General features: G+C 42.2%; 1 protein-coding gene across 4 annotated transcripts in view; it reads right to left on the bottom strand.

Annotated features, from left to right (window-relative positions):
* The window catches only part of usp28 (ubiquitin specific peptidase 28), a 29203-nt gene that overhangs the window by 3914 nt on the left and 4974 nt on the right, over positions 1-20315 (bottom strand). Inside the window, exons 2-21 of one of the 4 annotated variants that reach the window (XM_088618876.1) lie at positions 20013-20087; positions 19702-19825; positions 18520-18628; positions 17296-17455; positions 15182-15268; positions 14642-14779; positions 13450-13523; positions 12941-13017; positions 12352-12500; positions 10519-10646; positions 10166-10261; positions 8681-8866; positions 8019-8233; positions 7428-7498; positions 6425-6653; positions 5618-5827; positions 5155-5291; positions 1681-1881; positions 850-945; positions 298-476 (exon numbers count right to left, since the gene is read on the bottom strand). In XM_088618876.1, the coding sequence (XP_088475002.1) occupies positions 298-476; positions 850-945; positions 1681-1881; positions 5155-5291; positions 5618-5827; positions 6425-6653; positions 7428-7498; positions 8019-8233; positions 8681-8866; positions 10166-10261; positions 10519-10646; positions 12352-12500; positions 12941-13017; positions 13450-13523; positions 14642-14779; positions 15182-15268; positions 17296-17455; positions 18520-18628; positions 19702-19825; positions 20013-20087 (2741 nt within the window). The remainder of the gene's footprint in view (positions 1-297; positions 477-849; positions 946-1680; positions 1882-5154; positions 5292-5617; positions 5828-6424; positions 6654-7427; positions 7499-8018; positions 8234-8680; positions 8867-10165; positions 10262-10518; positions 10647-12351; positions 12501-12940; positions 13018-13449; positions 13524-14641; positions 14780-15181; positions 15269-17295; positions 17456-18519; positions 18629-19701; positions 19826-20012; positions 20088-20315) is intronic. The other 3 variants (XM_088618877.1, XM_088618878.1, XM_088618880.1) reach the window with 3 other exon arrangements.

Here is a 20315-nt window from a genome sequence, read left to right as displayed (position 1 = left end):
AATCCCCATCTCTGAATTGGCTTCATCCAGGTGGGGCTGCACACTGGTGGTGGTGGAGGGGAGTCCCCATTACCTGTAAACCTCTCTGAGGGGAGTGTCCAGAAAAACGCTACATAAGTGTAAGCAATTATTATTAACAACACCAGTTGGCAAGGATTACTTGTCTAAGGAATGTGAGGTCACCCCCCCGCTTAAGAAAAGCTTTGAAATCAGGGGTCAGGAGACAGAATGGTGCCTTGAGCTTTGTGAGTTCTTTTCTCGGCCACTGTTGCAGGTTTCTCAAGTGAGCCGCCTTGCCTCTCATCGTAGCTCAGGTTGCGGTCGGCAAACTGCTCCAGCAGCGTCCTCTCAACGACGCGCTTGGGGGCGTCGTTCTTGAAGAAGTACACCAGGACGTGCTGGAGACGAGGGTCGTTCTGAGGGGTGGACTTCTCCTGCGCCAGAAGGAACAACCGGGAGTATTCCTCGTGAAAAGCCTGGAGCGGCAAAGGAAAGAAAAGAAAAAAAAACACAGGTAAGTGCCCTTTTAACTTAACAATGCTTTAACGCGAGAAGAAAAAAAAGGGCTGGAAGTCATCATGACTGGACAACCGCGTGACAACTAATGACCCGGTAACAAATAAAAATCTACTGATTTTATCCAAACCCTGTGGAATTAGAAAAGGGGCCTCCACCACATAATCCACTTTAGTCCATTACTCTACCTTAGCAACAAGAACAAAGAAAGAGTACTGCACTGTGAACACACCATTGCAATAGGGGAAGATGATGGGAATTTTATTACTGCTCCCAGAGCTACTACAGTAAGTCAACACCTGGCTGAAGAGAAGTCGAGCAGGTGAAAAATACCTTAATGAGAGCAGCCTCAGGACCGTCCTTGTCAAAGACCTGCCTTGCTTTAGCAATGGCCAGGATAATCCCTTGCATGGCTGGGGTTAGCATCATCTGCCACAGGGGGGCAAAAGGAGGGAAATAAAGAGAAAGAGAAGCCAACATCTAAATGCTAATCATATGACGCTACACTACAAAAACATCAATAAACCATTTTACAGAGACGCACAATATTAGTAGAGACAGATAGACAGAAACAAGAAAACCACACACCCCAAACAACTACACATCCCTAAAACGATATCCCCTAGCGCACTAAGCGCTTGGATAAATTATATAACTGGGTGAGGAAAAATAACTGCTTGGTTTGACTGAGCCATGCTGAACGTTTTATGCCAGGCCTCACAAGATAATTATTATTTTCATAATTTTTAAATATTCCTAACTAAAATAAAATCAACTTCTGCCTGTGCAGAACATTTTTTTTGTTAATTTTGAAATCAATTCAAGACCTCTGTGTTATACATGTGTATGATTTTGCTTATGTCCCACTTATTACAATACAATACATATCTATTGTATTAGGTTATATTCCATGCATGCTTTGTCAACCAGTTTACTTCCTAGACCTAAGTAACCTACCACAGTTCAGTAACTGTTCTGAATGTGTCTCATCTTGGATGAAGCCTTCAGCCAAATACTATTAGCTACTTCCATGCGTGTTATAACATGGATGCTTCTGAAAGTTGTCAATACAGCACAATACACATAAAAGTTAAAACTTAGGGCAAAACGTGTGTCTTTTTCAGGCATTCCGAACTAGTGAGATTTACATGCAATGATTTATACCTCCTCATTGTAACCATCTGCATCAGAGCAGACAAGAATCTTCCCTACACTCGGAATTTCCACCTCGGACACCTGGCTCTCAGGCTCCCTACTGCCTGCCTCCGGAGGCTGCTTCAGCTGGGGCTGGGCCTCAGTTTTAGAGTCAGCTCCGGACTCTCCCTCAGCAGCACTGCCTCCGGCCCCTGTCTCAGCCTCAGAGGCCTGCCACAAGGAACATCGCCAAAGGAAGAAAAATGCAGAGAGGAAAAGATTTTAATGGTGGAAATGAAGAGGCCATATTATAAGATACACACAGAAACAAGGAAATTGCATGCCCACCAATTACAGACTGAAAATCTGATACTGAAATGAAGAATATCCTCTGACACCCTTGATCACAGCCCAAATTATATACTTGTAAAAAGCATTTTAGAGCCGTGCGGAGAGTAGTATAACATGACTCACAGGGAAATCAATTTACAAAGAAATGCAAAAATGTATAATGTATGAACACAACAGGGACACCGATCATTGCCTAGCAAACAAATGTTTTTTTTTTTAAAGTGCTCTGCAACCATATCTAAATTTCTTTAGAAGTATGTTAATGAATTTAGTGTCAGAATTTAATTGCTCGCCAAGAAACACAAAATGTGCTGAAGTCCTTTTTAAATCAGACAACAGAAATCAACATTGTATTGTATTTTGGTTAAGAGGAACAAGGGGAAAAAAAAGATTATCTGATTTTTAACCACTAGGTGTCACATTACCACTATTAATCAAACAAGCTGTTTGCTGGGGGAAATTGCACTAATAATAAAGCCTGTCCATTTTTATTGGCTTTTCTTCAAAATTAATAGCAAGTCAAAGTAGAGGTCAAACACCCAGTTATGTTCCATCTCCTTCCTGGTTTAATTTAGTTATAACTTTCATTTATTTTTAACACTTTTTTTCTTTTTACTTTCATGTGTCCAGTCCAGGTTCACTTTAAAAAATAAAACAAATCAAGTGGTTAGACTACCAGAGTGACAGACTCTTCACTTTTATTAATAGCCACCTACAGTATCTGACCGACATCTGAGCATCTGTCTTTTGCCTTGAGCCTTTCTATTTTTCAATGTATTTGCCTGTTGAGAGACAACGTATTGTTTTCGATACACAGTTTTTGGCTTTCAGTGCCACAGTGTCTCCTCTGGCCTTCGGGACATTTGCAGGGTAACACTCCTGTACTGAACCTCCTATATAGGGCCACACAGCCTGTGACGTGTTGAAAGACAAGTGGCTCAAGGGTGAGCAGACCAGAGGAAGTAGGGCAGACTCCTCATTCTCCCCCGTGTGCTATTACAGGTTTTGTAGCCAACTGGCCATTCCAAATCCGGTAGATCCAACAAAATGACTTGGTCATTCTACAAAAATATATGGACGAGTTGCTGCATTACCCTGTCAAAAAATTAAATAAATCTCGCTTGGCCGATAAGAGCTAAATGATCCAAGGATTTTATCCTGCTGTTTCAAAAAGAAGCCAGGCTATCAGCTTCAACAATATGGTTGGGTAACCTGTTATAGACTCCTCCACCCCTTTGTAAAAAATAAAATGCCTCCTGTGCAAAGTTTTAGATTGGTGGAAATCAGATTTATTATGAACCGTCATTTTGCCCAAAATGTTTGACCCTCCCCTTAGGTTTAAGAAACATCATCAGTGGTACACAACATGAGTTTTCCTGGAACTCAAGACCTGGCGCAGCTAAAAGTAAAGAATTAAACTAATTGAATCTGCTTTTTTCTGAATAAATGAATGTTCATTCGGTAGCAGAATTTAGACATTGCCAGAGCAGCCAAGTATAGTTGAACATGCACATGCCACTCAAATGTATCTTGTGTGTCACTCATGGCACACAGTTTATTGCCAACCCCTGTTCTAGACGAAGATGAAAATGACACAGACGACTAAGTCTGTTCGGAATGGGATCCTTCACATTAATTCCCACTGAAACTCTGAGCACAAAAAGCAGCAGGAACTAAAATATTCCAGATTGCTAAATGCAGAGTTTACCAGTGACAATGGGTTCAATTTGTGATCAACAAGAAACAGGTTGGTACTGTGATAGCTGGGAATAAAGCGATCATGAGCTATAAAAAGCTGAATAGCTCATTGTGAAGTACTTCTAAAAGATTATCCCAGCCTGCCTGCACCATCACATCATCCAGTACACTACAGGAATGTTAAATAGATGACTCACATTCAGTGTGTGTCCTATCTTATCTCTTAATAAGGTGGCAGTTTTCTGAGAAACCTCCACAGTCCCATGACAAAAACACAAATATCTATTTTGTTTAAAAATGGCCACGAAAAAACTAAACAACACATTATTGGTAATATCACAGACTGTCTTAATACGTTTTTCTATTCTTGTCAGCTAGGCAACCTTAGGAAAAACAAATATTGTACATAAACTATAATAATATAGAAGAGTAGAGGTCTTCTACTACAGGATAAAAACTCTTCTTTACTATCGAGAGGCATGAAAATATCGTTCAGGAAATATTTGAGAGATACTAAGTAAAAAGCACATCATCATTCACTGTACTGTTTGGAGATGTGTCTGAAGGCTTCCCTATCTCTGAAATGCAGTATGATACTTAGGCCTTCACATGCGTTTTAGATAGGGAAACCTTGTTTGAGAGCTGGGAGCTAGTTGCAGCTCCATCGTCTGATCACTGGACCAGGGATGCTTCGCAGTGCTTTAAAAATCGGGAAAAAAAATTACATTCACAAGTTTTGGCTGAGCGAGTACGTTCATTCTGTGAACACTGCTCTCGAACTGCGTCCCTAATGAGCTCAGCATGCAGTGCTTTACATTGCAGGCCAAAGTCCCAAAGCTCTGGAATTTTATCTCCTAGGATATCAGTATTCCCGAATGCTATTTTCTAAAGGAACTATATAAAATAAAGTTTAGTGTAATAATAATAATAATAATAATAATAATAATAGTTATAATAATAATAATAATTATTATTATTATTATTATTATTATTAAATGGCCCAGGTCCCCTGTCTGCACATCAGGCTCAGTTCTTCCTCTCTGTCTTATTCTTTCCAACACTATATTCCTACATGCAACGTATTTGCAGGAAAACTCAATAAAGGGACTTCAAGGAAATACAAGAACAGACCTTGCAACATGACAGACGCTGTCTGAAGCACCGGCATTTGGATGCTGAAAGCTGACGCACTTGTGATAAGAGTGGCCTGGCCAGCTGTCTTTGAAACCCCCACCAGTCTGTATATGGACACGCAGGAGACACCTCTTCTTAATAAAACGGATGGCAACAAACCTATGGACCTGTCTTGGTCAACCGCCCACAGTAAATCACAGAAATCACACGCTTGGCCACCTTCAAGGATCTTTTCGACTTCTGAACGCTCGGATTAGGTCTTTTAACTTTTAACAAGACAAGAAAACACTGCTTCTGCGACCCGCCCCACACACCCCTAACCTCTGTGAGGGCGGCTTCCACTCCCTTCTTTTCATAGCAGTCGGCCGTGTTGGCGATGGCCTGTGCTGTCTGCTCCTTCACGATCATGGCGTGTTCCGAGGACAGGGAACGAGGCGGCTGCTGGCTGGGCGGAGGTTCTTACAGAAAGGAGAACAAGACTGCTTTTAACAGACACGCATGGCACTTGCTCAGCAACTTCTGGTGGTCAAGCCAGAAACTGAATACTAGATTGTATTACTCGCCTACGCCACCGTAACGTAAAACCTGACAGCAAAATAAGGCAGACATCTGGCAGACTTCACATTTCATATATTTTCTTCCCAACACTAAGAGTGGCATTTGCCTTTAGGATTTGATATTAAACAAACTGAATCCTACACATGATGCGTCAAAAGTCAAACAAGATGAGTCACCCTGAGTGGGCAAAACAGACTGCGCGTTACTTTCGATGTTCTTGACTGACCTTCAGGGACCGATTCCGAAGAAGATTCTTGCGCATCTGTTGCTACAGGAATGAGGGATTCTTTCTGAGGCATCTTCCGGAACTGCTCCTCTTCCCACTCCTCCACTTCCTGCTGGAACCAGTGGTTGTCCTCCCGGACATACTGCCTAAGGACTGGAGGGAGGGAATCCATCCCCCCTAACACCTGGCCTGTCTCAGCATCCGTGTCCTCTGTGGCACACAATGAGAGGGGCTTTTAATAAACACACAACAGTGGACACAGAATCACTGTTAACTGTCCAAACGGGACTCCCGAGTGGCTCATCTAGTAACGGTGCTCAGTTTGAGTGCAGGCTGAACTCTATCACTGTGGTGTTGCTGGGTCGAGCCTGGGCCAGGTCACTAGCTGACTGTGACCAGCAGTCCCAATGCAGAAGCTCAAAACGTGCGGAAAATAGCTGGGGTTGGCGTCTGTCTGCCCGGGTCCTCTCGGGTTTTGGTGTTAACAGCCTGAACTGTAATGTTTCTCCAGTGTTTTCTCAGAAGATGAATGGCTCAGACAAGTAGGTGTATTGGAGGAGCATGTCTATCGGTCTTTATTGTTCCTTTGGGGTTAAGGGAGTCCCTGCAGGAGAGCCAAGTCTGAAACCAAATGGCAATTCCAAAAAGAAACCAAACAATGGGCAATTTCAGAGGCCAGTTCCCCACCTTAATGCTCACTGTGTTCTCACTATGCACGCTTACACTAACAGTGGCAGCCTTTCACATCTGTGTGCAAGCCAAGGACTCGATCTGTTGTTTGTAACACGGAGTGGGCTGTGCTATTACCGGCTATAAGGTGAGGGAGCATGTCGTCAATGTACATGAGGCAGTAAGCGCTGGCGTTCTTCATGCCGCCGTAGGAGTCCTTCTCCAGCTCCTCCCACGTGGACTCGGAGACGGAGATGTCGTTGTACTTCAGCCACAGCTTGCTTGAGTGGTCACAGATGTAGGCCCAGTAGTGACCAGCAGAAGCTTGACCCTCGTGGACAAGGACAGCGTGAAGCCTGTAGGGCACCTGAAGGGACACAGCAAAATGAGAAGCATCCGAAATCACCCGGACAAGGGAGAATCTGGATACTGTATCTCATCCAGTTGCGTCAGATCTCCTTAGCCCATGTGTGAATGAAAACAAAAACCTTTAAGCACAACATTAACTGGGAACCTTTGTTAAGTACTGGCCAAGGCTGTGTGTGCATTTCCCAGCAAGAGCTAGAAAAGAGTGAGATCTATAACCCTGACACTGGAGGGCACACACAAAGAATCATCCTTTGATTTATTCTTCCACAAAAACATCCTTGATCGTTACTACACCATTATTTTTTTAAAAAAAGTTAAATAAAACCATAAAATATTAAAGCTCATTTGGTTGTCGTTAGTAGTTAGGGTGATTATTAGCAACTCCATGTTATAATACACAGTCAAGAGTACAGACAAGAGCTTTTAGGAATCTATTCATCCAATACAAACCCCAGGATCCCGAAATGCCAGCCCTCCTCATCCTTTACGTTTGTGACACGTATTATATTTACGGAACTCATGTATAGGTCAAATATGGAAACACTGGGCCACATGCATTACAATTTCCCTTCTTTACATCAAATAGTAATAGTGATCTTGGAAAATCTCCTGAAATTTATCAATGTACATGAAATTGGAGAGGAAGAACAGAATCTCCTTTATATGTTCAGATTACAAAAAGTAACCAATACGCATTCTAATGTCTTGTGTTGCTTTTTTTTTCACGCTGGTAAAGGAACGACACAGGCCTGGCACTAGTGGCAAGACTCACCTGGCTCAAACTAGCATCTGAGTACATGCCTTCCAGCTGCCGGCTGATTCTGTCAATGCTCTCCTTCAGCTCTGCAGAAAGAGAAATGAGAAAAGCTGAGAAAAACGTTATTGTGTGGCTAGTGAAATTGTCTGGAGTTAAAAAGTGGATAGGCAAGTCAAGAATTATTCCGTTGTTGAGAATATTTCTCCATCTTCCACCTTTATCTCCTAAACTCACCATCCTTCTCTGTATACAGGCTTAAACTGCAGAGATGAACAACACAGCTAGTGCCCTCTAACCCATCAATTAAGTCAATTCTTCAAGTACACTTGGGATGGTGAAATCTGCTTCGTACGCATTTTTTCTTTTAACTTAAACTTGCCAACAAGGAAGCAACAGAGACCTAACAAGATCAGAAATTCAGGGGAACTTCCTAGCAGGGAGAGTGAATAGCTGTTGTGCCAAAACTGTCTTGAAGAAATTTACTGCACCTGCGTAACAGACCAAAAATAAAGACAGAGGCACCTGAAATATGCTCTTCGTTACTGTTTAATAAGTAGTCATTTATAGGCAGATATGGTGTTTGGATGGGAGGGAAAAAAACCTCACCTTGAATATTCTGTTCCACCTCTGCCCTCCAGCGTTGCAAACACCCTTCGACAAAGTGCAGCTCCTCCTCCGACACGCTGTGAGGGGCAGGCTGGGAGGGCCACTCCACCGGGGGCCGGCACTGTGTGAACGGTTTGTATATGGGCGTCCTCTGGCCTGGTGGGGCCGGAGAGCTCAAGCAATCGGGTGTCCCCGAGTCCTCTGCTTCAGACAAACTGAGGCCAAATGCGAATGAACATTAAAAGGAGCTAATTTCTGTCTTGAATCACTGCACAGTGGCCAGCAAAGCTTATTTCTGTCCAACATCTAAGAACGTTAAAGCGACTTTCACAACCAGCAGCCTTAACAGATCAATTAGTCACAGACAAATCATTTCACATGGGTAGAGCAAGACCTTCTCATGGAAACACTGAACTTCACGGAGTCTTCCATAACTTATCAGCAAGATTTTTGTACAGCAGTTTAATTAACAAATTAACATCACTCCACGTTTGATGAATGTAGAATTTCAAAGGCAGGGAGATGTATGGGAAGGGATGTATAATTAAGGTACCAAAAAGGTTCAAAAAGAGCTGGACGTGCAAGTCCCAATTTATTTGTACCACGAGATTCCTTCTACAAGGTTTTTTTTTTAAATACCAGGAAGCATTAAGTCTCCTTGCCTGGTGTTCTCCGGGGCTGGGTCGGTGTGGGTTGTGGTGTCGGGTGACGCTGTGGAAGGTGGCGAGATCATTCTGATGTCTTCAGCAGGTGAAACACTAGAAGGCTTTGTGGTAGCAAATTCCAGGACGTACTGCAACATGTCTGCCAATGGGTACTTTGCTGGCCCAGAGCCGTAACTGTTGTAACTGTGAAAAGCAATCGGAAAATGGGGATTCTGTATAGAATATGCTGTTTGGCAGCTTGGCATAAGATGAAGAACAACTGAGTCATGTATGGCCTCTCCTAGTTCCTCTCTTTTTAGACTGAACAAGTTCTTTATACAAATCTCGCATGAGTAAGAGGCACATAGGCAGCCTTTTCTTATTAAACTGTGTTCTAAACTGTTTACAAGATGATAATAATAATAATTTCTCACACTTATATAGCACTTTTCTGGCCACTCCACTCAAAGCGCTTTACAGGTAATGGGGATCCCCTCCACCTGGATGATGTGACTGTAGCCATAATGCGCCAGTACGCTCCCCACACACCAGCTCTCAGTGGGGAGAAGAAGATGTTTACAATTTTCCATGCTGTAATTCATGTGTAGAAATATAATTGAGTGCCTGCCTGAAAGGTCTCCATAACTTATATTTATTGTCTTATATGCATCCAACAACTTATACATGTATTTTTAAAGCAACTTTGGGGATTTGTTGTATGTTCAATATTGATTTTGCTTAACCATCTAAGCCTATTTCATTCCTAAGTAGCACAACAGCACCCTTGTCCTTTTCCAACTCTTATGTGCAAGAGTACTACACTTTAAGGTACACCAGCAGACAAGCCTCGCTTTTCACATTTGGCATTGCTTCCTTTAACTTGCTAAGAAAAAAAATAAGTCTTATTATTCCAAGTCAAATTATTCTGAGCATCCCAATCATTGCCTTAATTCAAACTGCACCAGATTTCTTATTTTAGTTAAAAACAATTAATAGTTATAACTTAAGAGAGTGCGCTTCTAATGTACAGCTTGAAATCAAAGGTCGACTCACAGCGTGCAGAGCCATTCTGGAACTGTATGGAATTTCATTCATCAAGAAGTTATTGAAAATTCGTCAAGAGAAAACCAGAGACCTATTACAGATTACATGCTGGCTTTTGTACATGTTCGGGGCTGAATAAAGGGCACTGTCAGGCCAATCCTTGTCCTGGACATCCAGTGTATTGGCTCGTTTTGATTCCAGCCGAGCTCTTAATGAATGACACCAGCTGGTTAATGGCTTAACTGGACCAATTTAACAGCTTCCCCCAGCTCTTCAGGTGCTTCTGCTTTATTGTGACCTTGAAAACCGACACGGACACTGGCCATTCACGAGCAGGACTGGACATCAGTGGCTGAAAGGCTCTTCTGTGTTCTAACCAGACACTCGCAGCGATGAGAATATTTAATTTAGAGAATTCTCCAAGACCTGGTGTGACTGCTGACAAAGACCACAGATTACCTCTCCAGTTTCTGCTGCAGAGCTGTCAGATGCTCCTTCAACTTCTTTGCTTCTCTCCTCCTCTTCCGGATCAGCTCCTTGTTTCTGTGGAGGTACCTGCTCCCACAGATCAACAAATGAGAATCAGGGTCATGGAGACTTTTTAGACATTTAGCATATTTCAATTCAATCCCCCAAAAAAGAAGCATGGTCTCTATGACTTGACAAAATAATTATTTCTTCTTGGCTATTTTGTAAAATGCAGTTTAAATACAGGTAAACGGTATTACAGTTCAACTAAGGTTCCTATCAATATGTGTGCTACTTTGATTTCACAGCTATTTAAAACTGTTTAGCCCTCAGCAAATGCGCACCTGTCCATGTATATGACCTGGGGGAACTCCAGTTTCTTATGAATCTTCTCTGGGCGTCCCAGAGATTGGTTGAATTCAAACCTGGACAGTTCAAAGGTCAGCACTGGAGGTAATTTTGAGAACCAGCGCTGGGAAACAAAAATAAAAACAAGAAAATAAAAAATCTCTCATTAATGAAACAAGTATACATTAAAAAAAAAACAGGCTGAACAATAAAACATTAAAAACGAATAGCCCTTTAAATGGCAACTAAGAATTTTTACTTTACTGCAAACAGCTCTTGTGGCTATATGTGGGGCGTATTCACTGTGGAGTCAGAGCCCTTGTCTAAGGGTGACGCGTTACCTAGACAACCACAGCTGGGGCGGTTAAGTTTGGATTCGCCGCAGCTGTGGGAGCTGTTTAAGAGCAGGCTAAAAACGTCCCTGGAGGGACCAGCTAGCTGGACTCTTTTTTGTTTCTTTTCATTTTCTTTCTCTCCTCTCTTGTGGAGTTTTTTTCTTGTGGAGGTGGAGTTTTTCCTCCCCTGTCCCGCCATCTATCCTCACTGGGAAAGGTTGATGGTTTTTGGGCCTTGCTCTCCTTTTTCGCCGTTCTGGACCCTGCTAAAAAGGGACAGCCCAGTCTGGATGCCCAAGCAGAGCATTTTTCTTTGTCCTTTTGTTCCCTCTTTTGCTGACCTCACACCGGTGCCTCTGCCCCCTCAGACGGGGTGTTGACGTTTACCGGTGTCACTGTGGCTCCTCCCAAGGAGCCACATTGTTACACTATGCTTTGCAGATTAACAGCCAACTGAAGCAATTCTTCTAAAATCTTATGATTTCCTTTTCATAATAAAATTTTAAAAAAGCAATCTTCAGTAACAGCTTTTCCGAATCAGGTCTCATCATGTCAACTGCAAACAAGCCTTAGACCATTAAGTGCCTCTTATAACATATAGAAAATAGGTGTTTTTTTGTCTTGGTTTGGTGACATCTCCTATGAATTGTCTATCCTTCGGGCCATTCATCCTTTAACATGCTATGAGCTCCACCCCAAACGACAAGAGGTCCAACACAGACTGAAGGAGAGACATGCCCAATGGGGGGCCAGAAATATAACAGAGATCACTGTTTCACTGGGAGCTGGGACAGCCCTGGCCAATCCATCATTTCCCCAGGAAGTCTGGAGCCAACTGTACACCACAGCTCGGGGAATTTCACAGTCAGATAGTAACATGATCCAGGCTCAAACTTTCTAGGTCGGTTTGGAGATCAACCTGAGAGCAACCTGACCTGGTTAATCTACTCAGGAGCCCCTGTAAATGTAATTTACTATCAAAACATGCAGCTCTACCACAACAATATAGAATCTGCCACCGAAAGAGTGACCCATCCTGTCCAAAGCTGTGCCAATGGCCCAGCACTAGGTATATACTCCATGATTCCTTGGGATTTGAAAGTGCTTTGGGTTCAGGCATTCCCCCTAGTGTGCTGTGCTATGAAAAATTAAGACTAATGGAAGTTATATCACAAGAGACTGATGATTGTTGGTGCACGTGCCTCTAGTGAACTGCTGCAAGCAACAGCAGACCTGTCTAAAGTGTCAATTCAGAGAACTTCCAGGACATATTCCAGGCTGGAAGAAAAAATAGGTTGAGCAATTCCAAAAGGACTGAAGGCAGATACTGGATGTTCTGTATTAAGACCACAAAGTGCTACTAGATCTCCAGAAATCCATAACCCTGTGATGAAATCAATGCTGTCATTGCAATTAGGGGTATCCTTTCTATATTTTGGTAGGACAGAATATAAACACAGTATTTGTTTTGCAATCAAGTTTGGTAGCACCCACCTCCTGCCCAGAGTGAACTGTCTGATCTGAGTGCAGAGTTTCAATCTCCCCCTCCACCATGGCTCCTTCCAGGCACTCATCTAAGTTGTTGAACCCATTAACTTGTAGAGGGTACTGGCCAAACTGCTCAATGTTGGAGAGCGTCTTGCCTAGAAACAGATTAACGAAGAGCTGGGTGACGCAGCCGACCAGTCTGTGATCTAATCAAAAGCAAACAGTTTTCCATGTTCGAAAACTTTCTGATTATGTCCACTGGTTCGCCAAGTGCTAAAAGGCCGTAGATATTCATATAATGAGTTATTGGAACACCACCCCACACAAGCACTGTAAGTATTACTCTGTTAGGCAGTTATCTAATTAATATAATACGACATACCGCTTGCCCACAGTGGAAAAAAAAGATTACTATATGTAATCAATATAAAATAGTACTGATTTCTACGAGGAAATGGATTTGGAAACACGCCTCATGGGGAAAAAAATATGGAGAGTTTCAAGTAGCCTAAGAGTTCTGGAATTAGTCATTATCACATGTCACAGAACTAAGCAAAACTCTGATTCTGGCTGTATTTCCAAGTACATGCAGTACCTTCATGGGTTCTTTCAGCAACAAAGGTTCCATAGAAAAGCTGCACCATTGGATTCTGTTGCTTCGCCTCAGGATTGCTGAAAAAAAGACACAGCAATAAAAGCAGTAAGGTGCGTTTCCAAGGAAGAAGGAAAATGAAGAAGTGGAAAAGACAGACACTTTTCTGTCAGTCTGAATCCACGCTGTTTTTCAGTCCTCTCTTGCAATGTGTAAACCAGCCCTAAGCATCAGAGTAGGTCATCATTGTTTCCTGTTTTTTGGGAGGCTGGTTGTGATACAGGTGGCCAGTAAAGATCTGTAGACGGGTAAATCCTAAGCTTTTGCCCAAGAATTCAATCAACCCAACAGACAACCCAATACAATACCTACAGAGGCTTAAAGGATCTTCTTTTGTTTATTCTTGGCTCCCACTGACTCCAAGTCAAGTCTTTACTTTTAAAACAAATCTGAAATTGCTGTTGTATTCAACATTCATCTTCTTTTTGGGTCTGGGATGAGAATAAACTTACTTTCCATTCGCTGCCAGCTGAAAAGCATCTTCTAGCCAGTCAAGGAGCTTGTGGGTAAACTCACTAACATCCTGCTAAAACAAGTACAAAACAGGAACAACTGATGAGGGAGATTTAATTTCTAATTATTAATATTCTCTTGAGTGGTAGACTTTCTGTCATCTTTGCTCATGAAGGGAAGTGTTGAAGGGTTATACTGTGCTTTAATTAACGAAAGGCTGACTTCAGTTTTATTTTCACTTACTGCTATTCATACAAAATTAAAGGCCTGTGTTCGACTTCTCCGTTACTCTTTGAGATACTGAACTAAATCACGGACTTTTGCCGTAAAGCTTAATTTTGCACACTATGTCGCAGGAGTTAAGATCGTCTAGGGCTCTCCAACACTGGTCTTCAATATCGATATCGGCGCCAGGAAGATGGTGTTCCTCATTTGAAACAAATGGAGGAACACCACCTGGGAACGGACCCAGCAGCTTCAAGTCCAAAGTCACAACCAGGAAGCCAAGTGAGAGCATCAGAAAGAGGTAACCATGACCAGCACAAGACTGCACCTGCTTAACCCACCAGAGAGGGAAACCACCAGGTTCATGTAACTCATGAATGAGCCCTGGCCCTGAAGTCCCATCCTGTTTGTCTTACAGCTCACCTGTTGCTAGAGACTGGCATCACCTGTAAAGTGTGAATGAATCAAGCAAGCAATTTGTTCAATGAACAGAACTCTGGGCTTAAAAATCTGAAGAGTTCTTAGCTTACGATCCTAAATGATCTTTATTTCATTAAATAAATCACCTGCTCAATTGATCGCAATAATTTGTTCTGAATCTTCGGAAACTGGTGATTTAGCGGTGATCTGCAGCAACCACTGAGTTAGGGCTCTGCAGAACCAGGGTAGGACTTAAAAATGCGTTTATTAATAGATCATTTAATAGTGCTTTGTCAGCATGCTGTTATAAAAAGGAATGGCAATTAATTGATTAACGGAGCTGAAAAAAAATCTTTTCAGCAGTGAAGGTGGTCTTCAAATCATTGAGCAATGTTACCGACACCTCACTCAAAGCGGATTCTCATGACAGAAGGCGGACAGTCAGAACAGTGCAGGGATGTGAACCAGGCTACAAATACCAGGAACCAGTTTCCTTTAGCACAGCCAATGCATTGCGACCTGTGACGGAGTGACCACTCAAACTACCTGCTGGGCTTCGCTGGTCCGAAAGGCATCCTTCAGGAGTTCCACAGCAGCAGAGGGGTCCACAAACCTGCGACTGGAGCCCACCATCAGGGCGAAGAGGCAACGGAGCTCCTGCATGAAGGCAATGTTCCTCTTTTCCTGCACACAGTCACAGAGGACGCCCATATTTTTTAAAGGGGCCATTCAGACCTTACGGTATACACATAAAAACCTTCACCGCACCAGTGGCATGCTAACTGGTTATACTCTTAAGGCTAATTGGTTAAACAAAATGACTACAGCTGCACGCAACTGTGCAAGTAGAAGACGTTCAGCATGTTGTAGTTTACTAGTATACTGTAATGACAGGCCACATTAATGTTAAAAGACCCTGCTGTTAAGACACTAACAACAAGTACTGTTCTCAGAAAGCGTATACTATTTGCAATCTTCCTCCCTGAGCTTTGTCATGTGAGGCAGTATCAATGCAATAATCATTAAGTTCATGATGGTACCCCTCTGCACAGCCACCCAGGGCAGAATTATTTTCAGGCAACTCACACTGTGGCTCCTGCATTTCTCCAAGATGCTCTGGGAGAGAGTGTAATTCAGGACCAGTCTTCGGAACTTGGGCAGATGAAACAGAGACTAAAATACAGAGCAAAGGGGAATTGCTGTAAAGTTCCATTTACACTTTAATTCTGACATTGTTTCACTACACTTTGGATACATCGTGTTTGGCAGCGGTCCATTAACACCAGCGGGTGCATATAACAGCTGGTGCAATTTCTGCTGGATCCCAGCATCAGTGTGTTGATGCTGATCTGGCACAATTTACAGTATTTACCAGTAACACACACTACACAACTTTGAGAGCACTACGTAAGTACACAAGCATCAAAAATCATCACAAAGTTGTGAATTCCCTTCTGTAAAAAAAACAGTACCCGATTTTTAGCCGACAGTGGCATTTCGTGGTGTGTGCCCACTGTCTCTGACTACTTCCATAACATAGTAAAGCTTAGCAAAGGATTATAAATTGAAAATATTTACTCAGGCACATATTAGGCTAGAAAATACAAGATGCTTTTGAGAGGATACTATCCTGAATGCACATTTTTTTAAAAATCAACTCTGATCAGAATAAACCATTTAAAGGAGAAACTATAACACAATGAAAGTTAATGGTAAGTGTAAGGAGCAAACAATGCCTTAAATTTAGATTAAAACAAGGACAGATGCTTCAGACTGCAACAAAGTACATGTACTATAGGCTGTAGCACGCCAGCAACGTTATCTCTAACTGATTTGGGAGATTTGTATGTACTTCACACCACCTGAAATAAGACAAAAACTACCTTAAGTAAAGCAGCTCCATCTCAAACCAAATTCAATTAACATTTATCAAGGAAAGCACCATTTACAAGAACAAACTTGGCTTTATCATTTGCCTACTGAATTTGAATGAAAACCACCTTAAATTTTACATCTTTAACCAGATTCAATTAACTTTTATCAAAGGCAAAGGGTCATCTGAAGCCGCAAACATGTCTGATAAACAGCTGAAAGTGGATTATATTTTACGGAAATAAATGAAGAGCTGTTTCCACACTGGGGCTGCAGAAGAGAAATTAACGGAGAAGAATACAAACGGAAATCACACAATCATGTTAAGATGATACGACCAAATTCAACTGTGGAAGAATAAAAAAACTCTCAGATACTGTCATAATGGTTATGTAATTTACTTCATTTAACAAATTGTTCGTTTCCCTAACTGAAATCAAGATTCTGAACATTACACAGCCATATCTTTGAGGCAAAAAAACTCCTATGCAGATTTTGAAAGATGCTGTTATGTGAACCAATCTCTATAATGTCTTCCAAGCTTAATGCTTACCGTATCGTCAAGACCACCACATTATTGAATTACTTAGCTGTATACCTATACCTATGCATTACAGTAAAGCAAGAAAGCAATCTGATACACTTGACTAAAATCACTAGAATGCTTTTAAAATTAAATTAGTATGCGGAATATCAGTCACAAAATGTCTCCACCTCATCTGTATCATCCTGTTGTCATCCTATTCAAGCTTGACGCATTGCGCTAGGATTTGGGAAGACAAAACTGGCCACCTTTTATGGGAATAAAGGAAAGAGGCACATGGAAATACCATTAGTTACGGCACAAACAATTTCACCTGGCTACCATCCTAGGTCCATTTAAGAAACACGAAACAAAATCTTTAAACGTTAACGGAGGGCCGTGGCTTAATTTCGCAGACAGCTCTATATTGGCGGAGGGGAGGGGTGGACCTGTGGCTATGGATCTGCGCCTGTGGCTGGAAGGTTGCCGGTTCAAATCCAACGTCCGGCAGGGGAATCCTACTCCGTTGGGCCCCTGAGCAAGGCCCTTTACCCAACTGCTCTAGGGACGCTGTACAATGGCTGACCCTGCGCTCTGACCCCAAGCTTCTCTCCCTGTGTATTTTTCTCATGGAGAGCAAACTGGGGTATGCCAAAAAGACGCACTCCTAATGTAAGAAATTGTATATGGCTAATAAAGTGATCTTATCTTATATTAATCCTCTTCATTGCAGTCACAACACAAATGCTCATCGCTTGCACAAATTCCAACCTGAAACACTTCAGTGCGCGACGGTGCTCCTCACCTGTATGACTGCGCTGAACCAGCAGGTGTTCCCAACGTTCCTCAGGCCCACCGGCCAGCTGTCATGCCTGATCCAGTCAGCAGGACTGGTCTCTCCCCAGGCCTCGCACCTTTTCCTCTTCGCCCGAGCTTTGTTTTCAGCCACACTTGCCTCCAGGGCCCTAACGAGAGAACCAAAGGAACAGAGCTACCAAAGGAGAGCAATCCTTGCAATGACTGGCTGTCGGGAACCACTTCATAACAACTGACATGTTTGTAATTTCATTCTGTCTTTAGTTAGTAAAAGACTAGATGGCTTTGGACTAATGTGCTGGTCATGTGATCTTCACTCAGCAGGACTACTCCTAAGTCAGAACATGATAGGTATAGACAAGATGGCTGCCTTTTCAGAACCACGTTCCTCAGAAGGCATTGGGCCATGACCTGCAGTCTCCAGTCATTCGACTCAAGACTGTCTTAATGGAGGACAGCTGGTCGGGTGGGAACTGGCCATCAACCTCTGCTCGTTAGGAAGAGGGCAGAGCCTCTGTTATGTGCTGCACTGGAGGGAGACAGGAGCGAGGAAGAGCCTGTGGACAAATCTGAACTGTGAAGTTTTTTGAGAGAGAGATTTCAGTCTTTCAGAGCCACTGAGCCGCCCCGTTTCTGTCTACAGGAACATTTGGGGAACATTAGTTAGAGCTAGGACAGAGCTCAGCCTTTTCTATTCATTTTGCACTTCTGACAGGCAGTCAACTTGACTAACTAATTAACGGGAGTCACCTGTTCATCATTACAGTCCTGAATAATTGACAGCTGAGCTCATTTCTGTTTAAATAAGAGCTCTGGAGAAGTGTCCCTGAACAAGCCAGAGAACCAATTTGCTGACTGAGAGCTGTGGGGTTATCAGTGGACAACAATGAGCCAAAAACTATTCTTAGAGGCTGAAGGTACTGTTTTTACTCACACACTGTGAACCACTTCTTTATCTCGGAACTTCCAAGCCATTTTTAGTTTACGAAATAAAGGGCACTACCGCATTTAAACTACGACATCCCTTAACTCTCAACCTGTTCTGTGCTCAGCCCGTAACAGCACTTTTTTCCCTCTCTATAAATAAGAAGAACATTTGTTGTTGTTTTATTTTTACTTTACAGCTGTGTGTGTAATGTGTTTCCCTGCAAAAACGCCTATTTTAAGATCACTGCTACCACATCACAGCCAGGGCACTGCTGGAATATCCCACCTGTTCAGATCCCTGTCTTCTGCTTGAGCATTCTGGGATTCTTGTAAGCTCAATTCTATGGCGGTCTGAAGGTCATCTTTGTCACCACTGCCAGTTAAGTCAATAACCTCTGAAAGGTTAAAAAGACAGAATTAAGTTCAAGCCTTAGAGTATGGATTTTTTTTACATATTATAGCATATATGTTACATGAATATACCTAAGATTATACCATGAGCACTTAAACACTGTGGTTAAATGTGAACTTCATTATGCAGTGTATAAAAACATAACTAGACAAGAATCATTGTAAGAAATCTTGGTTTAGGTTTTTAGGTGGTGCCTTTGTCACTTATCTCCTTCAATCTTTTCTCACTGCTACTTACTGCTGAAATCATGCTGGCAGAAAAATAGAGTGTGGTTTGCCAAATAAACATTTAAGAAATAATATAATTAAGGGGGTACATTCCGATGAGCTCTTTAAAGTTTCAGGAATTTTTAGTCTATAGGAAACAATGAATAAGTGTGAGTTAAATTCTAAGTTGTCATCATACACGTACAGTACCATTTAACATCCCAAACAACTTAAATGTTGTCTGTGAGTAACACACAAAACACATATAGGTTTTAAACAATTTTATTACCTTTCTCAGAAAAAAAACACACACATTCAAAACAGACCAATGCATATCAAAAACAATAAAGGAGTTAATTAATAAAGGAGGGAATTACAGGGTAAACAACAAAACAACAAACAATGAGGATCCCCTGTATTCTGCAGAACCAAAAGATCGCCATTGATGATTAAGCAAAATTGTCCTTTAATACTTTGCCAATAAATAAGCAGAACGCAGATCACTGGGGAGACAAAGTACTAAAATATACCCTTTGTTAAACCTCAACTTCCAATTTTTGATGAGTACATTTGCAGTTTCTATGCAGGAGACATGATGCGGACGGGCAAATTAATACACAACAGAACTCTATGTGCATTGTAAGTAAACATAAAACAAGAGCAAGACTGTGCAAAGCAGACAATTTGCATTAACTCCTTACAGGAAAAGGCCTTTAAAACAAGATGTGCAGAACATTAGCAGCTTCCTCTTAATTTGCCTTCAATTACACCCCCTGCCAGCTGGTGTGGGACAATCTTGTCTTTTGTAATTGCTCTCTGAAGGTCAGTGTTCTCCCTACTTCCGACTTACTTGTCTGGGCTCTCCTGCCCACGACACTTCCTTCAGCATCAGACGGCTCCACTGCAATGACATCCTCTTCTGGCACTTGGGCAGTCAGCATCGTGATCGCTTGACTCATGTCCCCATTGCTAGCCTGGGGCATCAAAATACAAAATTAAGAGGAGAGAGAGAAAAATGGAAGTGTGGCTCCAGGGTCAAAGACAAGACAACTGCTGCCTTTACACTTTTCAAAGAACTGGCAGTGGGTACTTTGTGCTTTTCATTTTCCTAATAGGGATGCACTCTTGAGTGGTGGCACATTGTCTCATGATGGCACACACCTTGAGAACTCTCTGTAGAATCTCAACATCCTGGGTGCCCGTGATCTCTCTCAGCTGGTTGATCAGGACGTGGGTCTAAAAAACACAGTAAATGGAAACGTTTCAATACACATAATTCTAAAGTCACCAACAATATCTCAACCTTTTGAAATATTTATCAAGGGATAAATAAAAGAACAAGGACAATTTCCCTTATAACTCAAACAGCGCTGATGGTCAGGGCAATAAAGAATCATTAGCACTGTTTACATCTTTTAAACAAGTACGCAATGACAATCAAAGACAGGGAGTAGTCAGTCACTG

This window comes from Lepisosteus platostomus, chromosome 25 (genome assembly GCF_059453375.1).
Source record: "Lepisosteus platostomus isolate fLepPlt1 chromosome 25, fLepPlt1.hap1, whole genome shotgun sequence".
In the NCBI taxonomy this organism is placed as follows: domain Eukaryota; kingdom Metazoa; phylum Chordata; class Actinopteri; order Semionotiformes; family Lepisosteidae; genus Lepisosteus; species Lepisosteus platostomus.
The sequence above is the reverse complement of the archived record's forward strand: the minus strand, read 5'-3'. Positions and strand labels throughout refer to the sequence as shown.